At 39.9% G+C, this 14210-nt stretch overlaps 1 gene segment (V, D, J or C); it reads right to left on the bottom strand.

Annotated features, from left to right (window-relative positions):
* Positions 1-630: 630 nt before the first annotated feature.
* Positions 631-13995, bottom strand: LOC143956671 (T cell receptor delta constant-like). The segment is given in 5 exon segments: positions 631-921; positions 6063-6179; positions 7103-7174; positions 12385-12642; positions 13848-13995. Coding segments are annotated over 4 exon segments (516 nt in total).
* Positions 13996-14210: the final 215 nt, after the last annotated feature.

Raw genomic sequence — 14210 nt, 5'->3', positions numbered from 1 at the left:
GCGATGTGCACTCTCTGGGCTCCCCCACGGCAAGAGGGCTGGAAGGCCAAGGAGCAGGGGCATATCTACCGTGAGACTAACAAGGCATTTGCTTTGGGTGGCAGTTTTCAGGGGGGCGGTGTCGCCCCAGGCAGAAGGGATACCACAACTCTGTTCCCATAGCAGAGATGGTCTTTCCTCCCTCACTTAGTGCACAGCAGCAGAAGGGAACCCCCTTTCTTCTCCCTAGCACAATGACATTCCATTGCAGCCACTGGCAAAGTGGGGAAGGTGAGGGCACAGGGGGAGACAGGCGTGGCAATTCATCTTGATCAGATGCCCCAGCCAGGCTCCAGCCCCGCCGCCGCCGCCCCATCAGCCGCTCTATGAGCCCTGATCCAAAGGGATGATGTAGGCAATGTGACAGGACAGCAGACATTGGCTATGGAAGGAGGAGTCTGAATGCTGCCAGGCCTGGGGTAGCACGAAACCAAAATACACCACTGCCAAGGAGGTATAAGAAAAATGCTTTTTGATAGCATTAGCAATCATTTATATAAGTGTACGCAAATCTAGGGAAGCGAAGATACCTAGATTCCCCACATACCATTTTTTGTTTATTCAGGGTATTAAAGAAATACTGACCACATGGGTGATATATGTAATTTATTAGATTACCCATTATTATACTTGGAATAAACATTGTATTGCTCTTGAGACATACAAAACACTATCTACATAATAACAGAAACAAGCCTCATAAAATATATTGTCTATTCAGATTTATACTGGGATAAAGGAAGATAAATAAACAGTTTTCAAGACTAAAAAGGTGAAGTAGAGAGGCAGTGAAGAGGTCTACATAGTTAAAGTATTCCATAGAGTTTTCTTCTGAAGCTGGATAGACGTCAGTGATGTTCAAGCTGGTCTATTAAATGTTATCTGCCAGAAACATTAAAGAGAAAACAGCAGTCAGGGTTTTTGGAATTCTCTAGCTTTAGGTTCCCATCTAGCCGTTTTTGGGCGTTTTTCTGCTCTAAGCCTCAGCTCTATAAAGGCCCAACAAGACAAATCCCATTCATTTCAATGGCCCCTGTTCACATCTGAGCGTTCTGTCGCCTAAAGCAAAATGCCCATCGTTCAAAAAAGTACATGAGCTTCTTTTTTTGGCAGACTGCATGCGTTTTACTGCTTTTACATTGGTGGCCTTTTGAAATTCAAAACACCTGTACAAAAATGCTGCAAAAACGGCGAGAGAAAACGCCCGAAAAATGCCTGTAAAATACCAACACCTGGATGTGAACAGAGCCTTACTGGGTAGCAGTTACTATTGTACAAAGGAGCTATGGATGCTTTTGAGCCATTCCTAAATGTGGCCCACACTGCAACCTCCTTGTGCTCCTCTGGGGGATATTATTTATTTATTTATTTTGATAACCTTACCTTTTACATTTTTGAGCTCTTGCTTCATATGATCAATCATATAATACTAATAATAATTGTAGGTGGATCCCCTGATGATGTGCATGCGCAGGAAACATGTAGAGAGGAGCCTCGCATGCTGACCCCACGCAGCCGTGTCCTAGCTTGGGATCGGCAGCCATTGCTCTAAGTTCAACCGCGTACCGTATGTTTTTATATTGGATGTACATCCTTTATTTTAATTGTATGTCATCAATTTTTTAATAAATTTCTACATCATAAACCTTTTCTGGAGCTCCGTGTGGTGAGCCCCCTTCTGATCAAGTTTCAGTGTGAGAGCCCGCTTCACCTGTGGAAGAGTGGTGTGATGATTGCTGGGAACTATCAAAGGATTTTCTGATATGAGATATAAAATGAAAATAGTGCACTGTCCAGGATACACAAACACAAGCCTTGAACCTACACAGACCTAAAGAACCTCTACAAACACCAAAAAAGTGTCATATATATATATATATATATATATATATATATATATATATATATATATATATATATATATATAAATTTTCACTGAAATATCAGTGCTAACATACACATAAATGAGATCCTATATAAACTTCCAAAAAAACTCATATAGCAGTGAAAAAAGGAAAAAAATGAAGTTAATAAAACTCCTTAATATGCAAATCAATCAATATGGTATGTGAAAAATGTAAAGTCCATCCGTAGAACAACAACTGCATGTCAGGAGACCATCACTAAATACCTCCGCGTGCAATGCCTGCTCACCTTGGATTTTGAGCCATTGCAGGTTGTGTCTAGCCTTTTAAATATTAGTGATCTGGTGTAGCTCCACTCAGGTATTTACTCCTCTTAAGCTGGATAATGCTTCACTGGGGAATGGGTACTCAAAAATATGAAAGAATAGGTTTATAGTATAGTATGTCTTAAAAAAGATGTCTTTTAATAAGAATAAGGACACTTATAATTGCAATACTTGCCAAATCACATGAATAAACAATCCTTGGTATGGTAAATCTCCTCCTCACTGCAATACTTCCATGCTTCAGAGACACCGGAAGTGACTTCACTGGTTCTGTCCGACGTGCTGCGTCACTTGTTATGTGACTTCCTCAGGGTGTGGGCGAGTGTTCCACCCTGAGGAAGTCATGTGAAAAGTGACGCAACGCATTAAGTGGAGTCAGAGACGTCACTTCCGGTGTATCCAAGGCACGGAAGTATTGCAGTGAGGAGATTTACCACCCCAATCTTATTAAAAGACATTGTTTTTAGGACATACAATATAAACCTATTCTTTCATATTTCTGAGTACCCATTCCACAGCAAAGTTATCCAGCTTAAAGTGGTTGTAAACCCTTACAAACCACTTTGACCTACAGGTAAGCCTAGATTAAGGCTTACCTGTAGGTCCAAGTAATATCTCCCAAACCTATACGGTTTAGGAGATATTTCCCCAAAGACGGGCACCGCTGCCTACGGTGCATGCGCCGTAAACAGTGGCGCGCAGGCGCACTGAGCGTGGCATCCTCGATGACGAAGATACCGCGCAATGCCGCGCGTCTCGGCTCCCGTGCGCATGCGCGTGAGTGATGTCATCGCGGCTTCGCCGAATGACAGCGGCGGAGCTGCGAGACCCCAGCGAGAAGATGGACGTGCCGAACTACAGGGGACATCGGTGACATCGCTGGCTCCTGTGTGCGATGCATAGTAGTCCATTATGCTTTGCCTTTGCAGGGAATGAAAGAGGAAGTAAACCCATCGGGGTTTACTTCCTCTTTAAGAGGAGTAAATACCCGAGTGGAGCTACACCAGCTCACTAATATTTAAAAGACTAAACATAACCTGTAATGGCTCAAAATCCAAGGTGAGCAGGCATTGCACGCAGAGGTCTTTGGTAATGGTCTCCGGACATTCAGTTGCTGTTCTACAGATGGACTTTACATTTTTCACATACTATATTGAGTGATTTGCATATTAAAGCGGAATTCCACTAGTTTTTCAGTTTATTAAAAGTTAGCAGCTACAAAAAGTGTAGCTGCTGACTTTTAATAAACAGACACTCACCTGTCCCACGATCCAGCGATGCAGGCGCCTGAAGCCTTGCTCCTCTCCCCCTCCCCTCCACGGCGCTGTCATTGCAACTGTGGGCACCCGGCTGGGACAGCTTGTGGATTTACAGCTGGGTATGTACTGCATATGCACGAGTTGCAATGCACTCGGTTAGTGGTCAGGCAATCTTTTGGGACCTGTGATGTGTCCCAGAAGATTGCAGAGAGGGAGGGGGAGAGGAGGCGTGGCCAGGCGACTGAAGCAGGAAGTGGGACAGGTAGTTCCTGTCAAAAGTAGAAACCCTTCCCCCCCAAAAAATGACATGCCAAATGTGGCATGTAAGGGGGCGAGGAGTGCTTAAAGCGGAAGTTCCACTTTTGGGTGGAAATCCGCAGAAAGCCAGAGATCGCACAAAAATGAGCAAATATATTCCACTGTTGGAGATCACCTGGAGAAGGTTACTGCCCTTGCTGTGAGGAATATCACACCAGAGGATAGCCTGCTGCAAGCGAGAGGAGCCCTTCAATGGATAAAATTGTGGAGGTGCATTCCTTGGCTGAGTGATCCAGCAACTCTAGTAAGTGGCGCTGATTGTTTTCATGAAAAGAACAACAGAGTGATCCTTTGAGTGTCCTTCAACATACTTGCACTTACTGAAGCACTTTATGGACTTTAGCACAATTGTTATTATTTTGCTTAATCATATGGTTTTTATCACTTTGTGTCATAATCCCCCTTTTGTATTAAGGGAGCTATATTATTTGGTTGCGCACTTACCTTTTACACATAACTTTATACATACTGTACTTCCATGGTTTGGAATGCAATTGCCCACCCATCCATCTCCACTACATTTCAGGCTGGTGAATGACCATTCATGCGCATGAGCAACATGATTTTTAAACCCTAAATGTCTCAGTTGCCCTACCTTTCCTGACAAAGCAGCATGCAGCTATGATATGGGTGGAGCTTGTCACTTCACTAGTTCTGCTAATGACAGACCAAATTTGTCACCACTGGTATCTTGAAGGGATCATTGGTTTATTGAGGGACTGACTGCATATTATATGATCTCTTTGTAATATTTTGTTGAATTGGTTCCTATAATGTGATGTGTGTGCACTTGAAAAAGAACTTTATTCCCCCCCTTACCTGTTATTCTGGGTTGTCTTAGATTAATTTTCCCACTCTCCCAGGGAATCCAGCATTGTCCTACTTTGACGTGCTACAGCCTGGGTCCTGCATTGGCATCTTCTTCTTAGACATCATTGGGAAACTAGCTGTCTCTACAGGATTCAGGCAGCTGCCACTCTGATGATGCGCACCACCAGCCACTGGGTGTCCCTGCAGCCTTCAGGGATATGAGATGGGGATATCCCAGAAGGCTTCAGCGAAAGAACATCATTCTCTCCTAGGTGAGGAGGATGACCAGGAGGCAGGGTGGACTAAAAAAATAAATAAATTCAAAAACTCAACAAATCAAAATGCTGTTTTAGAGTGGGGAGAAGTTCAGTGACATTTAGTCCATCTATTGAATGAAAGTTTGGTCCAACATGAATTGACCTAGGTCAGTGATGGCGAACCTTGGCACCCCAGATGTTTTGGAACTACATTTCCCATAATGCTTATGCACTATGCAGTGTAGTGGAGCATCATGGGAAATGTAGTTTCAAAACATCTGGGGTGCCAAGGTTCGCCATCACTGACCTAGGTCATTATAGTAGAGGAATCATATTAAGTCCATAAACAGCTGCAATACTTGGCTGATTATGAACTGGTAGATGGGGGCCATATGTGTGTGATTTTAACATTGTATGAGTGCGTCTGTTTCTACTGTTGTGCCTAATTATACATTATTATTTTCTAATAAAAGTATATATAAACATCTATCTAAATCACAGTGATGTTAATATATTTACCAAGTGTAATTTTGCTTGAAGTACTGTTTTTTTGTGTTCTCTCTTCTGCATGCTCAGTAGTGTGGATTCTTCTGTTCTTATGCCGCGTACACACGATCGGATTTTCCAACAACAAATGTTGGATGTGAGCTCGTTGGAGGAAAGTGCGACTGTGTTTATGCTCCATCCAACATTTGTTGTCGGACTTTCCGACAACAAATGGTGGCTAGCAGGTTCTCAAATTTTTCGCCCAACAAATGTTTGTTGTCGAACTTTCCGATTGTATGTACACAAGTCCATCGCACTAAAGTCCATGCATGCTGGGAATCAAGTACGAGCCAGAAGTGTTTGTAATGGAGATATCTCGTACGTCTTGTATGTTACTACATTTATAATTGTTGGCCAACATTTGTGTGACCGTGTGTATGCATGACAAGTTGGAGCCAACACCCTTTGAACAAAAGTCAGCAGTTATGTTGTTGTAAAGTCTGATCGTTTGTAAGGGGCATAAGGATACATGCAAGTGAGTACATCCTCAGACTTTGCCTGTGATTATGTAATTTCTGTATTATGAGAGAGAATTCCTACTAGCATTTGTTTTTAGATATATATTTACATACTTGCACCCTGTGGCTTTTACATTTGTGGAACATCTTAGATAGTCTATGTAGCTAGTAAAGGAAACCTCACCTTACATGAAGAAGACCTTTAAACTCAGGATCAGGTTGAAGACCACACTTTTAGTGAACAGTACTCTCATCACCAGAACCGTTATAGAGACCAAATTAACCCTTTCAATGCTCTGAGCTGGAAGAAAGAAACATGTCTAATGTGTAAAATGATTGTAATTTCAATTCAAATTGTTGATTTTACTGTTGAGCCAAAATGGGCAACATATGTAGAATAGATGTAGATGTACAGTAGAGTACCACCATGAGGTGTATTATGTTTTTTTTTTGAGCATAATAGAATCATTTTGATTAGGAGTATAAAAAAATTCTAAAAGAAATGCATTGGAATCTGCTCAAGCTCCAGTTTAAAATGCAAAAAGTGCAGCAAGAGTAAGAACTTTGGCCCTCCTTCTCCTTTATAGCAGTATTAAACCCAAAAGAAAACATTTATTATATTGCATCGTACCAATTCTTAGATGTGATGTCTGTATTTGTTTTATTTTTTTAGGCTTTCTTTCTTTTATTTTCACATAGTCATCTAGCCAGTAAGTCTGTTGTTCTTTAACAGGACAAGCTGTCCTTTTTATGTAGCAGTTACAGGGTTGAGACAAACCATTTACCACTGACAAAGGGGCTTACAATTATCAACTTTAATGTAAAACCTTTATCCCAAAGGGAACAAAACTGTTTGCTGCAACTGTTAACTGGAGTTTAGCTTTACTTTTTGTGTATTTAAATCTGCTAGTTCATCTAATACTTCCTGGAGCAAAAAACACCTGTAAAAGTAATGCAGCAGCCACATCGAATGATTGGTAAACTGCAATATATTATATTATTCTATAATGTTATGTACCGATCAACTTGTGTACTTAATCTCCCTGATGGCTCTCTGAAGGTGTTCCACTCTGGCGTATAATCTGAAAGGGTTAGATTCCCTCAAATAGTGGCTTTTGCACAGATAGCTCCCCTACCCTGACACTAATCTGAAACAAACAACATTCTATTTTCTGCATTCATTTTTTTTAACCTTAATGTAATGAGTGAGAAGGAAATACTAACCAGAAGTGTCACTTGTCCCCTCACACTCAGTGACATCTGAAGCTTGTTCACTGCCAAACTGATTGTAATCATCTGTCACAAAACAGCAAAAAATTCCTTTATTAGACATTTTTTTAAAACTACACAGGCAAAATCTGATAGGGCATTAGCACTACTTAAATTTTTAGTGAGTAACCACAATCAGTTTCAAAACAGATTAAATAAATTGTTCACTATTCTATAGTAATGATTAATTGCACACTATGCAAATGGTTGCTACCGCATTTTCTCTTATTTTGCCCCTTAAAAAAAAACAAGAATCACTCATGTGGCTCCTGCCTAGGTGTAACATTTTTCATTATTATATTAGGAATAATTTAATAAAAAGATTAATATATTTAACAGGGGCAGAGCTACAACTTGTGCAGTCTGGCCTGCCTGTGTATAGGTTGCCTCTGTCTGTAATGAATTCCAGGGCCTAAGAAGCTAGACCCCTGCCCATGTCTTTCCATGGAATAAAAGTTCACCTGCTTCCAGGCTGGAACTATAGGTGGACCGATCTCCTAAGTATGTTGACAAGTTGACAGCAGAACCGGCATCTACTCTGCAGCTAATGCTTCAAGAAACTAACCACAAAAAAATAGCAATGCAAAGGGACATTTCTTCCACCGACATTAGTGTAAAGGGACCACCAGTGTAAGGGAATCTGACCAAACAATGCAAATGTGGGAACTTGACCCTCTGATCACCATTGTAAGGGGGCTCTTGCCTTGCTGACCTACACTAATACCCCATACACACGGTTGGACATTCCGACTACAAAATCCGTTGGATTTTTTCCGACGGATTTTGGCCCAAACTTGTCTTGCAGACACACAGTCGCACAAAGTTGTCGGAAAATCCGATCGCTCAGAACGCGGTGACGTAGAACGCGCACGACGGGACTATAAAGAGGGCAGTAGCCAATAGCTTTCATCTCGTAATTTATTCATAGCATGCGTGGCACTTTGTCCGTCGGAATTGTCTACACACGATAGAATTTCAATGATCGTATTTTGTTGTCGGGAAATTTTGGATCCTGCTCTCAAACTTTGTGTGTCGGAAATTTTGATCGCAAAAGTCTGATGGAGCCCACACACGATCGGATTTTCCGACAACAAGATCCGATCACACATTTTCCTTTGGAAATTCTGACCGGGTGTGAAGGCCATATAAGTTTACACTTCTCCCTATGCCTACCAATTTAAGAAAGTTCTCCCACTGACCAATAATGCACAGGGCTTTTCTACCATTGACTGCCAGTAAAAGGGTGATCACTTCTCCCACTGAACACCTATGTAAAGGGGCATGTCTATTGATCACCAGTCTTAGGAGGTCCTTCTCCTACTGACAAACTATGTAGGGAGGCCCTTCTCCCTCTGACCTTAGGGCCAGATTTAGACCTTGGGTGGGCATAGTGCACTTTAGGTTCTGGGGGCCCCTCATTCACAGAGTTGGTTAACATTCTATATGACAATGGCACATTTCAAATGCATGACACAACATCATTGTGAGGTTATGCGTGCACACACAAATGCAGTTATAATGCTATGTGTGGTTCATTCCAGGGTAAAAACTTTTACAGTGGACAGCAAAATATCACTTCCCAAGATAAATTTAATAAAAGAAAGTACTTTTTTTATTATTATATTTTTATTTTATTTTATATTTTATAATATTTTATATTACTTTTTATATTGTTTTATATTATTTTTGTATAGAGTGGGCCCATTCTGTCAGAGGGCCCAGGGCAGTTTCCCCTTTTGCTCCCCTATAAATCTGGCACTGTCTGACCACCAGTGTAAGTAAGCCTTTCTCCCACTACCCACCATTGTATGGGGTCAGGTCTTCCACTGATTACTGATGTATTGAAACCCCTTCTTTAACTGGACACCAATGTAATGGGAACTTCTTCTCCCACAGGCCACCATTTTAGGAGGACCCTTTACTCACTAACCGGTAATGAAAGAGGAAACTTTTCCTACTGAACAACAAAGTAAGGGAGATATTCTTTATTTCAACATCAAAGTAAGGGGACCCTTCTTCCACAGAACAACAATGTAAAGGGGGTGCTTACTAGGGACGTGCAGTCAGGGGAAGCAGGCTTACCTGGCTCACCTGCCATGAACATAAAAAAAAAAAGATCTAGCTTCGAGGTTTGTAGCTTGGTGACCTGGGGTCACAGAGATCCCAAATTTGAGGGGTAGGTAGCCAAAGTCCTACCCCACCACTGGTCAAATTTTGTTCCAGAGATATAGGGTTCCATGCGCAGCCTGTCAGAAGCTACATACAGCGTGGCCAGTTTAAATACAAGCTGGCACACGCTGTTTGCGGCAGACTGAGAGGATGAGCTTGCAGTGCCTCTGACTTCTTGTCAGAGGCACGGAGCTCAATGGACCTCTTGGAGCCTTGGACCAATGGTAAAGCACCATTGGTCCAAGCTGTCCAATAAAAATGCTGCAGTGGAGGCTCTTCTCTCACTGCAGTGTCATAGAAGGGGGCATATGTCTAATAGACAAATGCTCCCATCCAACCAAGCCCTCTTAACTACAAGGAAAAACATGGGTTTATGGGTATAAGGTTTACCCATAATCCCATGTTTTTCTCAAAAAGAAGAGGGAGAATCTGCTGCTGCTGCTGAAAAGGTACTTTATTAATCAAGATAAAAAATATATTATTATGCTATATGTTATAAGAAGTTATTATTTATTTATCTATTTACTGTGAAATTACTGGTTGGAAGTTATAACTTCAAACTTCAGTAATTTGTCTGTTAAGCCACCTGCTTGAGTACAGTTTTTAAAAATATAGTAAACGCATTCTATGCATTACGGTGAAAACAATTCTGTGCAGCAGGAGCCCCCCAGAGTCACCCTTTTTCTTACCTGAACCTGATCATTCCAGTGACGAGAACAAGCCCAGCAGCTCCAGCCTCTGTTTTTGGTCCTCAATGGACAGATTGATAGCCATTGGCTCACACTGCTGTCAATCAAATCCAGTGACACGGGAGCTGGAGGCAAGTCCTACTATCTGTGTCAATGGACACAGCAGCAGGACTCGGGAGCATGCCCGCACGAGTGCAACCATTAAAAGTGGCTCTCCGTTTGGGCACTCAATGAAGAGGAGGGGTCAGGAGTGCCACCGGAAGACTCCAGAAAAGGAGGATTGGGACCGTTCTGTGCAAAACACTTGCATAGAGCAGGTAAGTATAACATGTTTGTTATTTAAAAAAAAAAGAACAAGCTTTTACAATCACTTTAAAAACAATATATAATAATTATTTGTATATTACTTACTTATGTTAATTAACTACTTGTCACCCAGGCCAATTCTGTCACTTCTCTCCTACATAATTTTTTTTGCTAGAAAATAACTCAGAACCCCCAAACATTATATATATATATATATATATATATATATATATATATATATATATATTAGCAGACACCCTAGGGAATAAAATGGTGGTCTTTATGTCACATGGTATTTGCACAGCAATTTTTCAAACGCTTTTTTTCAGAAAAAATTGTTTAATTAATAAAAAAAAAAATATTGTTCCCAGCATCAACAATCAGGGTGTCTTTAAAACATCTTAAAGGGAAAGCATTTGTAAATATTTTTGTTAAATGAGTATAACTAGTAGAACCACAATCGCCTACATGAGAATCAAATATGTAACTTGTGAATATGTAACCTGTGTGTATCTGGCTCTGATACTACCCAGTGCCTCACCAGCCACTGACCTCACCGCCCAATCCCTGGTGTTTACACTGATCACCAATGTAAATGAGAAATCTACTCTGGCCACAAATGGAGCCATTTACAATTACAACCAACATTTCAGTGACATTTACACTGAGCTCCAATGTAAAGGAACCTTTAACACTGATAATTAGTGTAACAAGGTATTCTTTTTTGATCACAAGTGTATTTGGAGTGTTTACACTGACCACCAATGCAAAAAAGGACAGTTATACTGACCACCAAAAACAGGGAGCTTTTATTGGGAAGAATTTGTTGAATACGGTTGGGGGAGAGTCATAACATTCAAGGGGGTGCTGGTGACAGAATATATGGCACATTAGGAAGGTTAATAGTTTCTAGATATGAGAAAGCATCACATTACAGTCCTAATAGCCATCCACAACTCTGCCCCCATCTACATAACTAACCTAGTCTCAAAATACCAACCAAATCATCCTCTCCATTCCTCCCAAGACCACCTACTCTCTAGTTGTCACCTCCAACCATACAGGCCTCCAGAAATTCTCCCGAGCCTTTCCCATGCTTTGGAATTCCCTACTCCTATCTGTTCGACTATCTCCAACTCTATCCACCTTTAGGCGATCCCTGAAAACCTTTCTTTTCAGAGAAGCCTATCCTGCCCTCAAAACTGTTCTTTTATTTTCTTAATCAACTCATCCCCCACAGTTATTACCATTTGTATCACTTGACACTCCCTCTTAGATTGTAAGCTCTAACGAGCAGGGCCCTCTGATTCCTCTTGTATTGAATTGTATTGTACCTGTACTGTCTGCCCTAACATACGTAAAGCGCTGCACAAACTGCTGGCGCTATATAAATGCTGTATAATAATATTAATAATAATAGACTTCTGCATGGGGTTGCTTATTAGGATGGGTAGAGACAACTGAGTTTGAGAGTGCGTTTTTAGACGATACATGAAAAAGTTGGTGGCGAATATGAGGGGAACTGGTGATGGATAATAATGGCTGGGGATAAACTGCTTTGTCATCTACTGTATAATGTTGTTGCGGTGACAAACAATTTGATGCTCTTAGTTAGCATAAAATGTTTTTGCAACATGTTTTGCTGTTGATATAGTGTAATATTGCAATATAATATGTTCTTGATGGGTGACATAATGTGCCGTTTTGATGTGATGCATTTTAGAGTTGCTGTATTGTTATCGCAGCATCAAATGTTCTTGCAACCATTATTATGATTTACTGCAATGGCATGATACAGTATAATGTGTTTTACTGGGTAATATAATTAACTAAGAAAGAATTTTATTCTTCTACTTTCTAAAATGTTCAATCCACAGTTATAATCTTGTCCAAATGTGGGTCGTTTTGCCTGAAGTAAGCATTTAACTGTTAGAAAAACATTTCTGCATAGGGAGCTCTTGCTGACTTTGTTTGCCTCAGAATATACATTAGGCTTTGTTTTATGAATTACTTTATACAGTTCTAATAACTTGTAGATCACACATCAGATAAATAAAACAATTGAACTATTACCTTTCAAGTCCATGTTTGTCACCCATTTTTGAAGGTGTTTGACTTTGCATTGAAAGTTGCTTGATTCAGTGGCTTCAACAAGGACTGTGCTATAAAGTCCCTTCTTGGTAAGCACTGAAGGAATCTCCTTTTGTTGGTTAGTACTATTACCAAATTCTATGCCACTTGGGTAGTAATCCATCACCAAACAAGCTGTAGAAGGGAATTCCTCTTTAGGCATCATCATAAACACTGATGGAGCTTTGGTATTCTTGACATCTTGAACAAAGTGACAATGAGATTATTATTTTCTGTATTTGTCGATTTTTACCCACTTTTGACATTCCTTCAAGCATGTATAAAATGATTTCATCCGCTTCTTACAGTTCCTTACTTTTCCCATTTAAGAATCCTAGTTTTTAATATTTAATAAGGTCATTTTAATAAACAGTCTCTTGTTAATCGTAAAACTTGCTGCTTAGGTATAATATAAAATCTTTTTTTCCCTACAATTTAATATTCTAAAATATTAGTATCTTTTTTATTTATATTCTAATTTTATTGTAAATTATTATAAATTATTACACAAACATGAACAAATTCAGACATACACAAATATATACATATATAGAAAGCATATTTGTTTCATCCCATAAATTATAAATACCTTTTCACACACTCATCGAAAGAAAAAAAAAATGTTACAGCATGTACTCCTCTACATTTCTTAAAATACACCATGGGGGTTATTTACGAAAGGAAAATCCACTTTGCACTACAAGTGCAAACTACAAGTGCAAAGTGCACTTGAAATTGCACTGAAAGTGCACTTGGAAGTTCAGTCGCTGTAAATTGGAGGGGTAGATCTGAAATGAAGGGAAGCTCTGCTGATTTTATCATCCAATCATGTGCAAGCTAAAATGCTGTTTTTAATTTCCCTTGCATGTCCCCCTCGGATCTACAATGACTGCACTTCCAGTGCAATTTCAAGGGCACTTTGCACTTGTAGTTTGCACTTGTAGTGCAAAATGGATTTGCCTTTAGTAAATAACCCAAACTTTCACACTGGGCACTCTGTATGTTCATAAGCATTAATTATGGGGTTATTTACTAAAGGAAAAACCACTTTGCACTGCAAGTGCACATAGAAGTAAAGTCACTGTAGATCTGAGGGGGACATGGGAGGAAAATACATTTTTTAGCTTGCACATGATTGGATGATAAAATCAGCAGAGCTTCCACTCATCTCAGATCTACCTCTCAGATTTAGAGCGACTGCATTTCCAAGTGCACTTGTAGTGCAAAGTGGATTTGCCTTTAGTAAATAACTCCCTATGTGTAGTAAGGTGTGTTTCAAATCTGTCCTAAGAAATAACCATATAGAATATTATAGTAATATTATATTTACATATTATGGTTGTATATTACATGGGTTTATGTTGATCATTCAAACATTTAAAATAAACAGGTATAAAAACACTTACCTGGCTGAATTGTGAGCTTTGTGCCTTTTCCAAAGGTTAGAGCCACCGTCTCCCTCACACAGCTGCACATTACCCAACAAAAACTCAAATGTTAAATCCTATTTACTCTAAACCTGTAATTTCCCTCCTACTGCAGATATTGGTGACACTCATTTATAATAGTTTGTAACATACATTTTAACAGCTTTAAATACCCAGAATTAAAGTGTCTTGACCCTATAGTATATGAGCTGTATATGACATTATTTTGTACATATAATAACATGGTGACACAAATATTGTTTAAAATACACACATATATACAAGTATTATATACATATATACAGGTATTTTCTCACCTGGTTCCACAGTCAGTCTGGCACC

The sequence above is a fragment of the Lithobates pipiens genome, unplaced genomic scaffold, assembly GCF_037356315.1.
Source record: "Lithobates pipiens isolate NorthernLeopardFrog02 unplaced genomic scaffold, aLitPip1_a1.2 Scaffold_4, whole genome shotgun sequence".
NCBI classification, from domain to species: Eukaryota; Metazoa; Chordata; class Amphibia; order Anura; family Ranidae; genus Lithobates; species Lithobates pipiens.
This window is presented reverse-complemented; position numbering and strand designations above follow the sequence as displayed.